General features: G+C 31.6%; 4 protein-coding genes across 4 annotated transcripts; 1 reads left to right on the top strand and 3 right to left on the bottom strand.

Moving 5' to 3' along the window:
- LOC114744940 (UPF0481 protein At3g47200-like) lies at positions 1–2,585 on the bottom strand. The gene is made up of 2 exons (XM_028933083.1): positions 2,541–2,585; positions 1–1,481 (listed from the first exon to the last, which is right to left on the bottom strand). The coding sequence occupies exon 2, from the start codon at positions 1,476–1,478 to the stop codon at positions 153–155; it is 1,326 nt and encodes a 441-aa protein (XP_028788916.1). The 5' UTR covers positions 1,479–1,481; positions 2,541–2,585; the 3' UTR covers positions 1–152.
- A 5,254-nt stretch (positions 2,586–7,839) lies between these two features.
- LOC114744947 (UPF0481 protein At3g47200-like) lies at positions 7,840–8,817 on the bottom strand. The gene has a single exon (XM_028933090.1). The coding sequence runs from the start codon at positions 8,815–8,817 to the stop codon at positions 7,840–7,842; it is 978 nt and encodes a 325-aa protein (XP_028788923.1).
- Positions 8,818–15,835: 7,018 nt separating this feature from the next.
- On the top strand, positions 15,836–17,173 carry LOC114744948 (zinc finger protein 4-like). The gene is made up of 2 exons (XM_028933091.1): positions 15,836–15,955; positions 16,415–17,173. Exons 1-2 carry the CDS (start codon positions 15,836–15,838, stop codon positions 17,171–17,173), a joined length of 879 nt encoding a protein of 292 aa, XP_028788924.1.
- Positions 17,174–17,992: 819 nt separating this feature from the next.
- LOC114744950 (uncharacterized) lies at positions 17,993–18,424 on the bottom strand. Its single transcript, XM_028933092.1, has one exon. It carries the CDS (start codon positions 18,422–18,424, stop codon positions 17,993–17,995), a length of 432 nt encoding a protein of 143 aa, XP_028788925.1.
- Between the last annotated feature and the right edge of the window lie 2,499 nt (positions 18,425–20,923).

The following is a 20,923-nucleotide window of genomic DNA, read 5'->3' on the forward strand; positions in this document are numbered from 1 at the left end:
TCCATTAAACACCCTTAACGTACAACCAGCTTATACAATATTCATGTAGTTAGTAATTTAATCTTCTCTCTGGATGCAAAGAGAGACAGGCACAAACACACATACATAGTCGTAGGTAAGTGATGGATCCTAGGAAGGGAAGCTCACATCTTCTACTTAAAATAATAGGAGATGACTGCATATAAAGTCTGCACGAGTGTGAGCAGAAGAAGGGAAATTGCTGCAACCATAGAGATTATGGCCCAGGGATTACTAAAATAGTCCTCCTTCAGAGCTAGCCTCCATTTATGCCAAGGGACTCTGCAATAATCACTCGCCTCCTCGCATAGACCTGAGAAGTAGAACCTTCTTCTCGCAATGGTCACTCCTGGACAAAGGTTATTCATCAGAGAAGCCACTTCTTGAGTTCCTGATAATTTTGACTCAATAATCCCACAATGCATCAGCAAGTCCACATCACCTGGTGTCTCTACCAGACGATCCAGGACAAACACGAAGTCATTTACATAATTATCGTGCAAGTGACAACGTTCGTATGCAATCAGATTCCTCAGAAGAATCTCCGTCGCATCTTTTATTCTCAACCGTGAGATTTCCATCACCCCATCTTTGAATCTGATGTCAAAAGGACTCCCACTGTTCTTCACCTTGAACTTCACTCCAGCTTCGCGTAACTTTGTTGCCCTTGGCATAGTCACGCATTTCAGTTTGTTTTTGCTTGGAAGAACTCGAGGGACATAACAAATTCTTGCAAAATCAACAAAATGTTGTATTTCCAGTTCACCCACTTTTTCTTCAATATTGAAGTTATCCATATCTCGCAGACTCAACTTCCTTTTGAAGAACTCGTAGGTTAGCATGATTGCAGAACGACGAACATCGTTCTTTATGGGAATAATATCTGATTTTATTAATGAAAGAAGGTCCTCGATGATGAAGAAAGGAACTTGATTTTCAAGTAAAAGCATGTCAGTTTGAATGAACCGTATAAGCTTCCCTGGGCCGCCAAAAAATTGATTATACTGATCCTGCAACTGGTTGTTATACGAGAAATTTCCGAAGAATAATTCAAGAATGAAAGCGGAATCTACCAGAATGATCTCAATAAACTTGTCGCTGTCAAATTCAATGGGGTCTGCATAACAGTTTCGGAGATACAATTCTTTCTTCTCCAAAAGTTGTACACAGTCACGTAGGCTTACCTTTGCTCGTGACAGAAAGTCCCTTAGTAACCTCAGTTTGTGTTCTTCCATGTGTTTGAGGCTTCCCTTGTTGTGATGAAGTGGACCAATTGATATTTCTCGAGGAGTGAAGGCTTTCTCATTTCGTTCTCGGAGATGAACGGGAACTTTAGAAATGCTGCATTTACTGGACAAAGGAGGAAGCTTCCGTAATTTGTCTTCCAGGCTTTTCACCAGTGAATGCGATACATCGACCGTGATGTTATTGAATCCTTCGGTGACGTTTGCTTCCCCCATTATCTGTATATGTGTGTGTGTACATAAATGCATATTCAAATTTTGAAATAATTAAGGGGATCAAGTTGTATATTTCATCACTGCATAGAATGAAGTAAAGATTAAAAGACAAAAGCTAATGACACCGGTCTTTGATTGTGTGGTTTGGAGCTCTAGTTCGGTGACATAGTATGAAAATATGGTGAAAGTATGAATTTGCCTCCAAAGTTTTGGCTCAAATTAATGTTGCTCCGAAAGTTTCTTTAGATTCAGATATTTCAAAACATGGTAATGTTGCCCTACCTATTAAAAAACTAGCGTTGAGGGTTAAAATATCAACATTTATTGTTAAAACTTTTAATGGTAAGGAGCAGCATGGTTCCATTTTAATATTTTTGTGGCAACTTTGAACCCAAGAAATTTTTTGGGTAGTATTACTCCTAAACGAAAACTTTTGAAATAAATTTACACATTAACCTTTTAAAATAATTAATATGCTAACTGAAGCTTCATTCGACTTACTAGAAGGGTCATTAACAAAAAGTATTCAAGTCAAGACTAAAAGTTTTGTGGAAACCGAAGGAGTTGAGAGAAATTGAAACTTGCTACTCTCTTGTTCAAAATATAAGTATCAAGTACCTAAATTATGCAACTTAAAAAGTTAATTAAAATTGGTTAAAGATGGTAAACATGTTAAAAAGGTCACTTATTTTTTTAAACACTCTTATTTATGCAGAGATTAAGTACCTGAGCGAATGAGTGGAAAAGGATCAAATTGAGAGAGAATAAGTGAAAAAAGGAGACAAACAAAGTATATAATTAATTAGAAGCAAAATTATTTCAAAATTTTGATACTTATATTTTAAAGCCCGTATATAACCTAAAAAAAAAAAAAAACCTCGATGTTGGCCTTGAATAGAGACAACTTCAGCTCAAGTACTGTGAATAATAAAGACATATATGGACTCATTATATTTGCAGAATAGAAAGTTAACAGCATATATACGAGGAACAAAAGAGGAACGACTCATCCATTGAGAAGAAGGCAGAAAGAAACGAAATAGAGAATGAAAGTAAGATTACATTTTTGGTGATATAAAGAAGCAACGGAGAAATAGTGAGCTGCTGGCCTTTCTTCTTCCTGGCAAGTTTGCTTTTCTGACGACTGAGGAACTAGCTAGGCCTCTCACACAATATGCGTATATATGTTTGTCATTTCAGTGAAGTAGTGGCCAAGTCAATTAGTAGTTTCCCAGAAAGGCTAGTCTTCCTTACTTTACCCTTAATTATTATATTACGTTTTGCATAAGTTAATATTACCTTCGGTCCTTAACATAAGAGCTAGTTAACTAATTTGAGTGGATTAAAAAAATTAGTTAAGTTAATTATTTATAATAAATATATATGTATTGTCTTTTTTAAAATATCATTACTAATTATGTGTATTAGTTACAATATTTAACATGTGTAACTATTACAAGGATTATCTTAAACAAAGGATAAATATGAGAGATAAAATGGATTAAAGTATTATATTTAAGATTAAATTGAAAGTTAAACTAGTATTTAAATTAAGGATATATTAAGGATGTAGCCACTAATATTGTATTATTTAATTTGTGGCTGCAGACAGAAGGAGCCCACGCAGCTGTCAATTTTGGCGGTCAAATAAGTAGCAAAGTCTTCTTTCATAATCCCCAAAATCAACCATACATAATCCCTGAAACTTTCTGGGAAACGCCATCATCAATTTCTGTATCAGTTCCATCCAGGTTCATTGATTAGTTATTTTTTTTACTCGATATTCCCTTTCCTAGCTTTCAGTCTTCAGTATTTCCCAAGCCTGAGTCCTAAGGTCTTAAGTCTTTACTTTGTTTCTTGCCGTCTACCTCATCTCTTAAGTCTCAGTAGAAAGCATTAAAAATTAGGGATAGAAATTAGGATTGGGATTAAGAAAATCTATTAAAAGAGTGTTTAATATAAGAGATTACTTATTATATAGGATTACCCAAATCCATATATGTGGGATTGGAAATACCATAGGGGAAAGTGTTATTCCTCAATCCTACCTTTTTGGGTTTGCCTAATTTCACGTAACAAACAATTACTCATACTAAATACTATTTTAATGGTTTTTTTCAACTACAATCTTAATCTCTATCTCTCATTTTCAAGCCACCTTAGTTCCTAGACTTCCTGTTCATGCTCTCTCTCCTTCTCTCTTCATGCGTCGTCCTTGTTCTCAAGGGTGTGTTTTCCCCTCCCTCTCTTCTCCATCTCACTGCTTCTTCTTTTACTGATGGATTTTTATTTTTTATTTGGATTTTCATTTTGTCTTGGAATTATGATATGTTTTGTTAAATCAAGTCCTTGATACTCAGTGTAATAGGGTTAAAAGCCGATACTATCAGAGCTTTGTGGTCTTTCGAGACTTGCTTGTTCTTGGTTTTGTTTTTATGTATCAGAATTTATATATCTGTTTCTTGCTTGCTTATTATAAAACTTTTCAGCGATTAATTTTTTGGTTTTTTTTCTTTCAACATGATAATATTTTTTTCGATTTTTTTTTTGTTGACAATATTTTCTTTTTCCTTTTAGATGGTTTGTCCTCTTTGAACCGTACCTACCCTATATATTTTCTTTTTTCCTTGTGGATGATTAGTCCTCTTGACTCGCTCAATGTGAATAGAAGCCATTCACATTATGATTAAGATGAGTATCTTATCATCACCTAATCCAAATTGATAAAACTCGCACATAATCAGATTATTAATTAAATAATACTACCTTAAGTTCTTAATATAAGAGCTAGATAATTAGTTTTAAGATATTAAAAAATTACTTAAATTAGTTATTTTTAACAAATATATATTAAATTTTCTAAACTACATACCTTATTCAATTATTTACATTGAAATTATGCTTGGTGAGATTCCCTATTGATTGATATTTTGAAAAGAAAATTATATAAATTTAGAAGATAATATAGAGTGAGATTTTATATTTAAGATTAAATCCAACCTCTAAACTAGTTGTTATATTATTAAGGACATATGTATATATATAAGTCATTATTATAATTGCACTATATTTTGACATCCCCCTCCCCCCGGGGCCAACAACCCTTCAATTTCAATATCCGTCGGCTCAAGACTGTCGTATACGGAATTGAAGTCGTATGAACAAAGCGCTTTGACTTTAGTGATCCGACGTTATTGGCAGGATATGTTGTGGACTGTGTAAGATTTTTTAATGGCAAGATTAATTGGATTTTTGTTAACTTGATTCCTTGAAACTTCATAAAGAGACAAGGAGGGGAGAAGGATGAATTGACTTTATGTCAAATTTTGTTGGGTGAATGTGTGTCCAGTAACATAGAGTATGCTACCTAAAGAACTAGTTAATTAATTTGGAGGGATTAAAAAAGTTAGTTAAATTAGTTATTTGTAATAAATAGATATTGTATTTTTTAAAATACCTTTATTAATCATGTGTGTTTGAATTACCTATCAATAGTGTTTCCTTAACAGAATGCAACTAGAAATTACTTGATGGCAAAATAGATAAATATTAAAAACATAGTGAATTGGGGTTTTATATTTATAACCAAATTGAATGTTGAACTAGCTCTTATATTAAGAATTAAAAATAGTACTACTCCGTTTCTTAATATAAGATCTATTTAACTAATTTGATTATATTAAGGAAGTTAGGTAAGTTAGTTAATTATAGGAAATATGACATGTTTTTTCTAAAACACTATAATCATCTTTCTTAACATCCTTCCTCTCTCACTTGATTATGGTTGAGAGAGTATTATAAAGGTAATTTAGAAAAAATTGACAATATAAAAAATAAATATTATATTTATGATCAAAATTAACTTAACAATTAGATCCTATATTAAAGATCGGATAAGTATATTTTTAGGTACATCAAATGTTTTAAAATATTTTAGATTGCCCTTAAATATTTTTTCAGGTGTATGTAGCATCCTAAATATTTTTTAATGCAAATTTATACTTAGCAATTATGGGTGATGGATGTATCAAAATATAATTTAGAGTGCAAAAGTATATGAAAAAAATAATATTTCATGATGTTGAATACACTATAAAATAATACTGAACATACTTAAAAAATATGTCAAAAGAATGATGTAAGTTAACTCTTTTGTTTTTGGACCAGACTTATGTTACGTAAACCGATGCTCACGCGTGTACAGAGATGAAGTAAAGTATGCACTTCTCTTGTGTTAAATATAAAATCCATTTTATAATACAATTTATACTACAAAATAAAATATAATACTCATTTTATAGTATAATTTATACTACAAAATAAGTTTTATATTTAAATTAGAGGAGTAATTAGTTTAGTACGTACTATTAGTGCGAGTAACTTTGTAGAAGGAGCACAAGAAATTATCATCACGGATATTCTTGTTTTTTACCTTGTGCTGTCTGTCATGTATGTATAACGTTACATTTTCTTTTATTAATATCATTTGATTGATTAATTTGATCTGATCTGATCTTTTACTCAAAAACAAAAAAGGTAAACTAATTGGACTTGGACTCCTTTAATTGGGCTTTGTGCTTTATCAATTATCATTGTTAATAACTTTTGATGCTCGAACCTTGTTCTTCGTGATTTTCTCCCGAAAAAGGTGATTTTTAATGAGTGCACGATGATTAATTGGCTATTGTTCATCCTTCAATTTAATTATAATTTTCTATGATCTTTTATAATAAATATTAACTCTTATGTGTGTTTCTTAGTTTAATTTCCCTTAATTATATATATAATACACTATTAAAGCCCCACTTGGGGAAACATAAAAAAAGAAGCTTCTCTGAATATCTTCATGCATTTTAATTTTTAAATAATGTTCGAATAGAGTTACTTTGTGGACGTCAGGAGGAATGCCCTCCACAAATACACTGTAAGAAGAAAACTTGCTGTAATGACAGGGACAATGACCCTAGGATTACTTGTGAAGAGGGCTTTTTTTGCCAAAAATATAATATTACTTCTTATTCTTAATGTGATATCTCGTTTTGATCCTAAATATAAAACCTTAATCCACTTTGTCTCTTATATTTATGCATTTTTTCCTAATGTAGTCTTCTAATGATAGTAGTTCTGGTTAATACACTTGATTAGCAATGATATTTGAGGAAAAACAATACCTATTTATTACAATTAACTAACTTAACTTATTCACTTAATTTCTTCAAATTAGTCAACTAACTTTTATATTTAAGACATGAGGTAGTAATAATATAATTACTTGTGAAGACGGTTCTTGCCAAATTTTAAATTTTGAAACTTTCTAAATATATGGAAATAGAGATAGTATGGGTTATAAATGACTCTCTTATCTCAATGACATTAAAAATGAGATAATTTTTGTTTGGTAAAAAATGAGATAATTCAATGAATATGATCAGCATATTCCAATGAAGTTATTAGACATGGAACAATAATTTTTGTTTGGTAAAAAATGAGATAATTCAACGAATATGTTTAGCATATTCCAATGAAGTTATTAGACATGGAACAAAGCCTCTACCAAGTGGTTCTATGCACTCATAAATGATTAGCAGTTAGAGTTATTATTATTTAAAAAAAAAGAATCGGTGCATAAACTTGTCAAAATAGACTATGTACGGCAGTCTGTACTCTACCAATACAAGCGCACAAAGCACCCACACATGATATTTATTTCAAGTTATTGAAAAATCAAATAAGTGATTAAACGAGTAGAGACAACGATTTAAGGGTAAATGGTGGAACTGTGTTGATCTAAGGTCAACCCAGCCATGATTAAAATAATAAATAATGCAATTAAAATATAAAAATATTCATATATAATATTAAAAAGAGTAATACTTGATAAAAAGTTGTTATTAAACAATATATAATCCAATGAAATAGAGTTATCAAAGCATAAGTTTGATTAACTATTATCTTTTTAAACTCTTAAAAAACACCAAAAACACCTTAAAAATTTTTTTTGTAAGCTGAATATTATAAAATCACTTCTAAAAATCTAATCCAAACATACATACACGTCTTTAAGAAATTAAAACACCAACTTTCATTAAACATTCTTAACGTACAACCAACTTGTACAATACTAATATATATCGTTAGTAATTTAATCTTCCCTGTGGATGCAAAGATTGACAGGCACAGACAGAAACAAACACATTCGTACGTAAGTGATGGATCCTAGGAAGAGAAGCTTACACCTTCTACTTAAAATAATAGGAGATGACTGCAAATAAAGTCTGCACGAAGGTGAGTAGAAGAAATGAAATTGCTGCAATCACAGATACAATGGCCCAAGGATTACTAAAATAGTCTTCTTTCAGAGTTAGCCTCCATTTATGCAAGGCACTCTATAATAATCATTCACCTTCTCGCAAAGATCTGAGAAGTAGAACCTTCTTCTCACCATGGTGACTCCTGGACAAAGGTTATTCATCAGAGAAGCCACTTCTTGAGTTCCTGATAACTTTGACTCTATAATCCCACAATGCATCAGTAACTCCATGTCACCCGCTGTCTCTATCAGACGATCCAAGATAAACACAAAGTCATTCACATAATTATCGTGCAAGTGATAACGTTCGTATGCAATCAGATTCCTCAGAAGAATCTCTGTGTCATCTTTAATTCTCAACCTTGAGATTTCTAACACCCCGTCTCTGAATTTGATTTCAAAAGGATTCCCACTGTTCTTCACCTTGAACTTCACTCCAGCTTCACGTAACTTTGTTGCTCTAGGTGTAGTCACGCACTTTAATTTGTTTTTGCATGGAAGCACTGGAGGCACGCGATAAATTCTGGCAAAATCAACGAAATGTTGTATTTCCAGTTCACCCACTTTTTCCTCAATATCAGAGCTATCCATATCTCTCAGATTCAATTTCTTTTTGAAGAACTGGTAGGTTAGCATGATTGCAGAGCGACGAACACCGTTCTTTGTGGGATTAATATCTGATTTTGTCAATGAAAGAAGGTCCTCGATGATGGAAAAAGGAACTTGATTTTCAAGTAAAAGCATGTCAGTTTTAATGAACCGTATAAGCTTCCATGGGCCGCCAAAAAAATGATCATACTGATCCTGCAATGGGTTATTATCTGAGAAATTTCTGAAGAATAGTTCAAGAATGAAAGCCGAATCTACCAGAATGATCTCAATAAACTTGTCACTGTCAAATTCAATGGGGTCTGCATAACAGTTTCGTAGATACAATTCTTTCTCCTTCAAAAGTTGGACACAGTCATGCAGGCTTACCTTTGCTCGTGACAGAAAGTCCTTTAGCAACCTCAGTTTGTGTTCTTCCATGTGTTTGATATCTGAATAATTGCAGAGAAATGTAAAGGAGAGAAAGATAAAACTCTGAGTAATTCTTTTATTGATATTACTTCACCGTACAATTTGAGCCGAGCTGAACTATTTATACTAGAAGTAGTTATAACATGCTAAACTGAAGTTTGTTACTCGTGTGAGTCAAGTTGGGCCCACTACAGCTGGCTACAGCTAAGCATATAATCCAATACTTCCCCTACTTGACTTTTCCTGAGGGTGAACATGAGAATTAAAGATACTCTCCACAGGGACCACATGAAGCTTCTCACGAAAGGTCCTAAACAAAGCTGCAGGTAATGCTTTAGTAAGCACGTCTGCTACCTGTTCAGAGGCAGGAATGTGTCCCACACGTAAAATTCCCTCAGCAACTTTTTCATTGTTGTGATGAAGGGGACCAATTGAAATTTCTCGAGGAGTGAAGGCTTTCTCATTTCCTTCTCGTAGATGAACGGGAACTTTAGAAATGCTGCATTTACTGGACAAAGGAGGAAGCTTCTGCAATTTGTCTTCCAGGTTTTTTACGAGTGAATGCGATAGCACTTTTACATCGACTGTAATGTGATCGAATCCTTCGGTTAAGTTAACTGCTTCCCCCACTATCTGTGTGAGTGTGTGTAGATATATATGTTCAAATTTTGAAATAATTATAAGGAGATCAAGCTGTGTGTTTCATCACTGCAGAGAATGAAGTAAAGACTGAAAGACAAAAGCTAATGATACCGGTTTTTGGTTGTGGTTTGGAACTGTAGTTCTGTGACATAGTTGGAAAAGTTAGGCAAAGCTCCAAACAACACAATTTATTAATTTAAAATTCCTTGAAATCTCAAAATGAATAGGAGATCACATGAGAGTAATATATTCTAAATAGAAAATTAGGTGATTGTCCCTATCCCAATTAACAAGCTTATAAGCGTAGATTAACAGGTCAATCAGAAGCTATTGACAAGTGAGGGAGTATTAGTTGACAACTAAATTTATAAAATAATATAACTTCTATATAGATTCAATTTATAACAACAGAGCATTAGAATTTTTCCTAATTTCATTTTATGTGGAGATTCTATTATCTCATAAATTTACTTGTCAACTAACACTTCCTAACTTGTCAATAAGTTCCAATTAATTTGTTAATAGTAAATGACTGTCTACAACAAAATTATGATATAAATTTGTTATTTCATCTAATATTAATATACATGCTCTGGTGATACATGATTTCAACTTAAAGACTGTTATCTAATACTCTTTTGTTATAATTTGATCTTATATGGAGATTATATTATCCCATAAATTTAGTTGTTAACTAATACTTTTTGACTTATTAATAGCTTCCCATTAACTTATTAATCCACATCTATGAGCTTGTCAATTAGGGACAGGGACAAGGATGTAATTTCTTACTTAGAATACATTACTCTCAGGTCATAGGACTTCCTATTCGTTTTGAAATTTTAAAGGACTTTAGATTAATAAATTGTGTTTTTTAGGACCATTGTGTAATTTTTCCTTAAAAATATAGTTAAAATGTAAATTTCTTTCTTCGATATAATTTAAGATGTAAATTTGTTTTAGAAGTTTTGGCTCAGGTCAATGTTGTCCTCAAAATTTTTTTGAATTTTATGTCGCCTAAAAATTTCAAAACGTGGCAATATGCTACCTCATCCCATTGTTAAAAAACTAGCTTGATGGTTAAAATATTGACGTTAACCATTAATATTTTTAACAGTAATGAGTAACATTTCTCCATTTTAATATTTCAGAGGTAATTTTGAAACAAAAAAAATCAAGACAATATTGCTCCTAAATGAAAACTTTTAAAACAAATTTGCATTTTAATCTTGAAAAAAATAATATCGTAAGGGAGAATATTTAAGAAAGCTTTGTTCGGCTAATTGGATGGGTCAATCAAAACTGAAATTTTTAGAAATCGAAGGAGTTGAGAGAAATTGAAACTTGCTACTTTCTCTATTTCAAAATATAAGTATCAAATAACTAAATTATACAACTTAAAAAAGTTTGTTAAAGACAATAACTAAGTAAAAAATGCAACTTATCTTTTTAAAACACCTTTATTTATGGAGAGGATATGTGAAAAAGAGAATAACTGAAAAAAGAAATGAGATAGAATAAATAAAAAAAGAAATGGGAAATGTATAAAATTGATGAGACGTAAAAAAAAAAAAAAAACACATTACATGATCAGATAAATTCAAACTAAAACTTACACCAAAAAAAAAATTCAAATCCCTTAAAAGATTTGACGATTATATTTTAAAACGGAGCGAGTATATACTAAAGAGAAAACTCGATGTTGGCCTTGAATAAGGACAACTTCAATTCAAGTACTGTGAATAAAGACATATATGAAGTCACTATATACGCAAAAACAAAAGAGGAACGATCCATCCATTGAGAAGAAGGCAGAGAGCCACGAAATAAAGAATGAAACTACGCTTACATTTTTAGTGATGGAAGTAGTGTAGAAATATAATGGTGAGCTGCTAGCCTTTCTTCTTCCTCGCAAGTTTGCTTTTCGGACGACTGAGAGAAACTAGACCTCTGTGTGTGTGTGTGTGTGTTTGTCATCTCAGTGAAGTAGTGGCCAAATCAATTATCAGTCAAAGTCTTCCTCTAATTATATTACGTTTTGCAGAAAATAATAATATTGTGTTATTTAATTTGTGAAGATGTCAATTTTGGCAGTGAACCAGCAAAGTCGTCCTTCAGGCCAAAAAAATAATCACCGAAATCAATCATGTAATCCATGAAGCTTTCAGGAAAATGCCATGATCAATTTCTGTATCAGTTCCATGATTCCATCCAGGTTCATTTATTAGTAATTTTTTTAACTCAATAATATTCCCTCTTCTGGCTTGCAGACTTCAGCATTTCCCTGGCCCCCTAAGATCTTAACTCGCAGCTCACTCTTTTACTTTGCCTCTTGCCGTCTACATCATCTGTTATTAGTCCACATACTATCTGTTCATCTTCGCTGCATTCTCTACTTTGTTTCTTCTTCTCAAATTTGTTTTCCCTCCCTTTCTTCTCAACTGAACTCAGACTCTATGTTTCTGATCGCTGCCCCTCCCTCTCTTCTCCACCCCACTGCTTCTTGTTTTACTGATGGGTTTTCATTTAGTCTTGGGATTATGATATATTTTTCCAAATCTTTGATACTTAGTGTAATAGAGTTAAAATCTGGGATCTTTCTAGACTTGCTTGTTCTTGATTTCACCTGCTCCAAATTGATAAAACTCATACATAATCAAATTATTAAGTAATATCATCTCAAGTTCTTAATATAAAAGCTACATAATTAATTTGAAAATTCAACAAAATTAGTTAATTTAGTTATTTGTAGCAAATATGTGTTATATTTATTAAACTACTATATCTAATTATATGCATTCCAACTGCACTTGACATAATCTCTTACAACAAATATTTTAAAAAAATTATATAAATTTGAGAAACAACTTGAATTAAAAATCTGACATTTCAACCAATATAAGAACATATGAGGTGTTATTATAATTGCACTGTATTTTAAGATATTTTTTTCTCTTCAACAATCCTTCATCAATTCAATATTAATGATCCGATGTTACTGGCAGGACATGTTGGGGATTATTTAAGATTTTTGAATGGCAAGATTAATTGGATTTTTGTTAACTTGGTTGAGTGAAACTTCAGAGACATGGAGGGAAGAAGGATGAATTGACTTTGTCTGATTTTTAGTTGATTTTTTGTTGAGTGAATATGAGGTGCATCAAATATTTTAAAATATTTTTGATGCGTTCAACAAACTGAACTATTTTTCAGATATTTCACAACTCCAAACTATTTTTTAGTGTAAGTTTAAATTTAATAATTTAAAATATTGTATACATCAAAAAATAATTTAACATTTTAAATGTATCTGGAAAAATATTTAGAGAGTTGAATGCAGTAAAATATAATTTAAATTTTTTAATGCACTTAAAAAATATTTTAAAATATTAAATACATAATAAAACATTTTAAAATATTAAACATGTTTGAAAAAAATACTTAGACTATCTTAACACTTCTTTGTTTTTGGACCAGACTTATGTTCCATAAACATGCTCACGCGCTTCCAGAGACAAAGTTAAAAATGTGATTGGTGTAGTATGTACTATCAGTACAAGTAAACTAAATTGAACTTGGACTTCTCTAAGCATTGGGCTGTGTTCTATCATTGGCAATAACTTTTGATGCTTCAGTCTTGTTCTTTGCAATTTTCGGGAAATGTGTGTTTTTTTTTTTAAAATAACGAGGGCACAATGATTAATTGGCTTTGGTTCGTCCTCCAATTCGATTATAGTTTTGTAGGGTAATTCTGCATCAGACACTCGGATTTTATTTTTTATATGCATTTACAAATTTTAATCTTTTGTACGGTATATTTAACATTTCATTTTTTTTATTCAACACCTTAATCTTATTTTTGATGCATTAAGTATCCTAAAGATTGAGGTACTGAATGTTAAAAAAAAAATATTGAAATGCTGGATGTTTTGTATAAAGAATCAAGATAGTGAATATATCTGAGAAATAAGATCAGAATGCTAGTTGCACCCTCATCCTAATTTTTTCTGATCTTTTATAATAAATATTAACTCTTGTGTGCGTTTCTATTAATTTCCCTCAATATAAAAAAAAACGAAGCGTCGCCGAATATGTTTCTACATTTTAAATATTCAAATAGCGTTACTTTGGGGGCATCAGGAGGAATGCCCTCCTCAAAATTCAAACACGCCGTAGGAAGAAAAATTGCTGTAATGACAGTATATAATGACCCGATGGTTACTTGGGAAGAGGGTTGTTTTTGCCTGAAATATAATAATAATAATAATATAATTACTTGTGAAGAGGGTTCTTGCCAAATTTTAAATTTTGAAACTTTCTAAGTATATGGAAATAGAAATAGATAGCTTATAAATGACTCTCTTCTCTCAATGACATTAAAAATGAGATAATTTTTGTTTGGTAAAAATGAGATAATTGAATGAATATAATTAATATATTCCAATGAAGTTAGTAGACATGGAACAAAGCCTCTATACCAAGTGGTTCTATGCACTCATAAAACTATGGTTGATCATTATTCATCTTTAATGTTTAGTTTACGGCAATCATTAATTTTTCTCTTAAACATGTTGAGCTTCATGATTATTTTTACAGTTTTTATTAGAAGAGCAAAGTCTAGATAAGTGATTAGTAGTTAGAGTTATTAGTATCTCCAATATTTAATATAAGAGCTAGTTGACTAATTTGAGTAGATTAAAAAAATTAGTTAAGTTAGTTATTTGTAATAAACATGTGTTGTTTTTCCTAAAATATCCTTACCAATCAAGTGTATTAGCTAGCACTGCTATTATTGCAATGACTATCTTGAAAAGAATAGATAAATATAAAAGATAAAGTAAATTAGAGTCTTATATTTAGGACCAAAATAAAAATTAAATAAGTTTTTATTAAAGGCTAGAGCTAGGTAGTGTTATATATATTTTTTAAAAAAACAAAAGAATCGTTGCATAAACTTGTCAAAATACACTATAAACGGCTACCTATATACCAACACAAGCGCATAGGGCCCCCACATATGATATTTATTGCAAGTTATTGAAAAATCAAATAAATGATTAAAGAGTCGGGACAATGATTCAAGTGTAAATGGTGGAACTGTGTCGAACTAAGGTTACTCTCCAACCATGATTAAAATAATAAATAACAAAATTAAAATATACAAAATATTCATTTGTAATATTAAAAAGGTAATGCTTAACGAAAAGGTGTTAATCCACAAATAAATGAAACATATATATAAACAATATATAATCCAATAAAACAAAGTTATTAAAACATAAGTTTGATTGCCTATTATCTTTTTAAACTCAAAACGAAGTCATTTTAGATTGAGCAAGGAAGGAAAAAAATACCAAATCTAGTTAAGTTGGTCGACCTATTTGCTAAACTGATTATGAGACTGGTTCACCAATTCATTCTTCTGATCCTTTCAACTCAAATTGGACTTTAATTCCATAATTCATTGAGATATCAATGATGATATTATTATTTGTAAAATTGTAAAAAGTAATTAAAAGTGCCATATGCATATGTCAAATTAAAACCATATTCAAAAATATATAAAGTATTAAATTATGTATAATGTAATACACACACATATCCTTACTATCAGGTGAAGATAAATAAACAAAATGAAATATGTATTAAACATTGGCTTTTTTAAGGCATAAATGCAAGATTCAGATTTATATACAGTGCACCCTAATTAAAAAGATTTCTATCATCTATTTTAATTTGATCTTACTACCCATGCTCCAAAACAGAGTATCGCTTCACTTAGGAGAATGATGATGTGGCATGATAACAAATGATGAATCAAATTAAAAGTGATGGATCAAACTGTACTGAATCCATTTCCATAAATAAAACCATCAATCATGCCAAAATTATTTCTTTCAAGAGGCTAAGTTCAAAGATATGATCAAATAAAAATCAAGTAATTATTTTTCTGGTTTCCTGTTTTGCTTCTTGCTTGAAATCATATACAAACTACATAAAAGCCTTGATGCACTAACACCAAACGTTCATGTTCTTCTTTATTAAAGATCTTATTTGACTATTACAATAATTAGCATTCAATATTAATGATACATGTTCATGGAACGGTGTGTTTAAATATGTGAGGAAGCTTCAAGCTTGTTAAATCAAATCAATCACTTAGTACTACTAATGAAAATCATAACCGAAAAATTAAAAGGGAGATTTCTTTCCAATTCTTTAAAGATTGTGTTGCATTTACTATAGGTGTCTCTAATTGAATATATATAATAGACACCGTCCTTCTTTCTTGATTAATTTGAATCTCATCTCTTTTACAGATTCAAAAAAGTTAGTTCTTTTTTGTTCTCTCTTTTGGTTTCGTGTTTTACTATTATTAGCTTCCATGGCTCCAAATCATGGTATGGATTTCTCATCCTCTGAAGCCTCCAGCATCTCAGGAGGGTCCAAAGGAGAAAGTTCCAGAGATGAAGCCATCAGGAACCAGAAGATGAAGATGGTTCAAGTGAGTAAATTTATATATAAAACTTTCTTTTCTTTCTTTCTTTTTAAAATTTATTTCGTTAGTTCTTTTGTTTTGTTTTTTAGTTATTATTTTTAAGGTTAAGGTAATAACTCGTGTATTTTCTGACCAAAGGGATTCCAAATCACTTTTATAGTTTTGTCTTGCTACTGTCACAGAAGTTCAAATCATCAGCTATGCAATTGGAATTAATCCTCTATTTGAATCACTTTTCTTTTAAAGTCAATAAAGATTACATTTTTTGCAGAAAAATGTCTGAATACATTGAATTTATTATTTCCCCTCTTTCTTTACACTCACCCTCTATTTCTTTTCTCTCTACTAATTATAATCATATGTTAAATTAACACACGAAAAAGTAATTTAAATTTATATTACCGCATATATTCATTATTTGACCATTTGATTTCTCTTATGTTGTTTGATATATGTTCCATAAAGATTACCAGCAGCAAGGATGATTCTCTTCGTAATAAATCGAAGATGGAGCTGGATTTTTTCAGATCAGAAGTGAACATCATAGGTTCTTCATCTGAAACAAATAATAAAAACAACAATGGAAAAGATCATGAGTATGATTATCTTGAAGATCATCATGGTGATGATAATGAAAAGAACAGTTCTGCAGAAAGGACTTACTGCTGCAACTTCTGCAAAAGAGAGTTTTCTTCCTCACAAGCCCTAGGAGGCCATCAAAACGCACACAAACAAGAGCGTGCAATTGCAAAACGACGACAAGCAGGGATTGTTTCTGATCACCATTTTGGTTTCTTGGGGAATCATTATTATTCTCCACACTATTCTTATTATGGTAATTACCCTTATCATCATCCTAACCCTCTGGTTAATAGCCCTTTGATCAATTATAATAGGCCACTTGGGGTTAGAATGGAGTCCATGATTCACAAACCTTCTTACAGTAACCCTAATTTTAGGTTCAGGCATGATCATCAAACCCTAGATAGGTTTGGAGTTAGGGCAAGTTCTGGAACCTTGAAGATTGAAGAAATTAGTGAGAATATTAGTCCTCCAACTACTCGCCATCAGTTTGGGCAAAATTCTTCTTCTTCAACTACTGCTACTATTACTGTTGCTACTGGTGGTGATCAACACATCAAGTTTATGCCAGAAGAAGCTCCCAAGAAAGAGAATGATGATTATCTTGATTCTTCGGGTCTTGATTTGTCTCTTAAGCTTTAAAGTTAGAGTTTAAATTTGTGGTAGTCTAATGTTCAAAAAAGGTCTTTGTTGTAGTTAACTATACGTCTTTCTCAATTTATATTTCTGTTGGTGGAAGAACTTTGGCAATAGCAGTTAATATTTTTAGTCATATATTGAGTTTGTTCTCTCATGCATTTTGGTTTTCAAATTTAATAAATAATTTTATCTAATAATCTAAATAAAAGCCAACCAGTTAGTATAGGCTCCGGTCAGTGGTTTTTTTCCCACGGCCACCTTCAATATGATGTTAAACGTTTTACTATCATGCGGGATGATTGAAGAAAATTATCGTTCAAAGAATTTTACATCTGTATGTGATATACAGCACAGCCGAACTCGACTTGGGGAGTTTCGGTACTTTTTAGAAGCACTTAAAAACAATTTTTTCTCATAAGTCGAAACAAAATTCTTTTCACATATTTACTTTAAATAGCGATGACTCAATATAGCTCTCAACAAGTGAACATTATTCACACAAAAGGGGAAAAAACTATAAGTGTTGTTTTTCTTACGCATTTTTTCCAATAGTATGAATGGATTTTTATACATATTTTCTCTCATACATATTCATAAAAATGATCCTGATACCTTTGTCACAAAAGAAAAATTTCAACAGGCTAAGCATCAAAATTACGGTATACCTCATGGTTCAAAAAGCACATACAATAGCTAAATATTTTCGCATGATTCCTTTTGTTTGGAGAAATCAGCATTTTTTTTTATGGGCAAGATGAACTTGCTCAAGATAAATCAGTACAACACAACAACTACATTTAGACCCTATCTAAACATAGGCGATCAACATCCAGGATGGGGTTCATTTAAAATCTTCATGTCCTCCACGATATGTGCTTCTCTTGCCAGAAAATCTACACGCTGTATGGACTCCCTAGGTGCATATCTAAATTCAATTTCCCAATCAGAGAATATCAGCCTCCTTCCTTTTGTGATCTCTGTTCTAAAAGGATGGTATCCTCCACTGTCTGTCATGAGTAGGTGGATAGCCTCAAGTGAGTCGGTATAGACCAACACTTTGTCAAAACCTTGTTGTCTACATATTTGAAGTCTAGTGGTAATCCCAAGTAGTTCTGCTGTGGTTGAGGGAACACGTCCAAGTCGTTTGTGAAAACCTACAATCCAATTACCGTTCTCATCTCTTATGATTCCATCGCATGCAGCTTGTCGTAGATTATTCACTGAGCCATTTGTGTTGAGTCGAAACACTCCCATTGGCAGAGGTGACCATCACGATTCCTATTGGTTGAGTTGGAAGATTTGGTGGTTGAAACATATTTTCTCCCACATACTCACATAAATTATCCTAAGACCTTCATCATGAAAGAAAATTTCCACGAGTTAAAAAAAAACACATATAATTAATATCTAATTAAATATTTTGATTCCTTGTAAACAGAGATTGAGCATTTTAAGCTGTTTTCAAAAGATAGCAAAGAAAACATATGAACTTGTCTTTTATCAATATTTGGATCATCTTCTTTTAAAATAATTTTAATGGGATCTTTTTTTGAACATAATAGCTACATATAATGAACTTTTTTTTTTTTACCTGATAAGGTGCTATTTGGGCAGCTCATGAATTGTTTGGTAAGAAGGATTAAAAATGTTAAATGAATGGTGCCGCTTTCTCTCACGATTTGGGCTATTAGGATATTTAAAAGGTACTCCTCCGGTCCTTAATATAAGACCCAATTCTTGAGTTGGTTTTGGTCCTAAATATAAGACCCATTTCTCATATTTATTAATTTTCTCTAAATTACCCATATGGATACTCCCTCAACCATAATTAAGTAGAAGAGGAAGATGGGGTATTAACAAAGATGATTATGGTGTTTTAGGAAGAATGTGTCACTTTTCTTATAATTAACTAACTTACCTAACTTCCTTAATCTAATCAAATTAGTTAAATGGGTCTTATATTAAGGACCGGAGGAGTATATTATTAACATTTATTATGTATATATACATTTTTCTTACAAGTGTTGACTACTCATTTCGTCATTCCTGTATTGCTAGGTAGGAAAGAACAAAATGAAATTTTAAAAATGATATATGCATGGATGTTGGATTTCTTTAATGTCATCATTATGCCAGTTCATGCATTGTTTGGTGAGAAGAATTAAGAAAAGAAAGGAAAAAATGGTGAATCTTTTCTTAATGTTGGGGTTATATATATAGATATATATATATTATATATATATCTTTCCTCCAAATGATTTATAAGGTTTATTATTTACCTTTACCATCTTCGTACACATTTTTCCTCCTAAAATATTGCTCGGCTCGTTCACGCATTGGTAGTTATGAAGATTAAAATTAAAAAAATGAAACCATGCGTGAATGTTAATTAGATGCCCTAAATACCCCAAAATGTGTTTTTCAAATGATTTTAGAAGAATAATTTTTAGAAAAGACTTTACGCATATATATGTAATTTTACTCAAACCAACCTCCTTCGTGGATCGTTTCGTGATGATAAATAAAATAGATAACAAAATGATGCTTTCATTAATTATTTATAATTCGCTTTGAATAAAGGTATATTTTTTATAGTGGCATATACTGTATAATTGTTCTCTATGATTCCGTTGTGGATAATATAAACTGCTTTGAAGATAAAGATTAAAATTTTATTTTAATTTTTTTTGATGAGGCACAAAGACTATATCCTTCGACAATAGGGTCCATGGCTGAAATATCTTTATTACAATTAAATTTTTTTTTAGGATTTATTACGCGTAAGAAGTTTGCTGATTTAATTTTTTTTTTAAAAAGCAAATTCTCAAATGATGAAGGACCTATTTTGATAGGTAAAAAAAATTAAATAAAATTGATTTACAATTATATTCATGAGAATATATTTTTTTAAGGTGAGTATGCATTTGATCTTTAATATAAAATTTAATTAACTAATTTGAAGAGATTAAAAAAATAGTAATTAAGTTAGTTATTTGTAATAATATATTGCTTTTTCTAGAATATCTTTATTAATCATGTGTATTACCTAAAATTACTATTTGATGAACTTTTAATGTGTATAATTACTATAAAAATTATTTTAAAAAAACAGATAGATATAAAAATAAAATATATTAAAATTTTATGTTTAGAATTAAATTAAAAATTAAATTAGCGTTTCAAGAGGTAAAATCCCAACCTGCCCGAAGCTTGCTACTCCGCAAGGAATTGGACCTCATTTCGGGTTGGGTTCGGATTGATGTTAACAGAATGTAGCTCTCCGCGCCAACCACATGAGCACCCTGCTTCTGCTTCACGTGGAAAATACCAGAAAACGCCGATGGAGGTTGGCCGTATTTCGTTAAGCCACCGTAAAGTAGAGATTCCGTGTACATGATATGCGCGGTGGGCCCCTTGAAGCGCTCACGCTTTATGAGTTCGTTATCTCTGAGACAAGTGGATATCATCCGCCTCACTTGCGTTGAGTTTCAGTGAGCGAGCGCGACCCCGGTGGCCGGACGAAATGACGTTTGGGGCGCTCTTCGTCACTGCCACGAAGCTTGCCGGAGCAATTGTCACGATCACCATCGCCGCTAATGCCTTCTCATTCTCCCGTTTCAGGCGAAAGAATCTCCGCCCGTTCCGCTCGCCTATTGACGAGTCCTCTGATGTACTCGCCGTCTTCAATGTTGATGGTAAGGGACTAGAAGTGAACACTTCCATTTTTATACTGTTTGAGCAATCGAGGTTGTT

This window comes from Neltuma alba, unplaced genomic scaffold (genome assembly GCF_004799145.2).
Source record: "Neltuma alba isolate B1F8T4 unplaced genomic scaffold, ASM479914v2 tig00004493_pilon, whole genome shotgun sequence".
In the NCBI taxonomy this organism is placed as follows: Eukaryota; Viridiplantae; Streptophyta; class Magnoliopsida; order Fabales; family Fabaceae; genus Neltuma; species Neltuma alba.

Coding starts and splice junctions, on each gene's coding strand:
- LOC114744940 (XM_028933083.1), bottom strand. CDS start 1,478: ATGGGGGAAGCAAACGTCACCGAAGGATTCAATAACATCACGGTCGAT.
- LOC114744950 (XM_028933092.1), bottom strand. CDS start 18,424: ATGGGAGTGTTTCGACTCAACACAAATGGCTCAGTGAATAATCTACGA.
- LOC114744947 (XM_028933090.1), bottom strand. CDS start 8,817: ATGGAAGAACACAAACTGAGGTTGCTAAAGGACTTTCTGTCACGAGCA.
- LOC114744948 (XM_028933091.1), top strand. CDS start 15,836: ATGGCTCCAAATCATGGTATGGATTTCTCATCCTCTGAAGCCTCCAGC. Junction 15,956..16,414: donor AGAAGATGAAGATGGTTCAA/GTGAGTAAATTT, acceptor TGTTCCATAAAG/ATTACCAGCAGCAAGGATGA.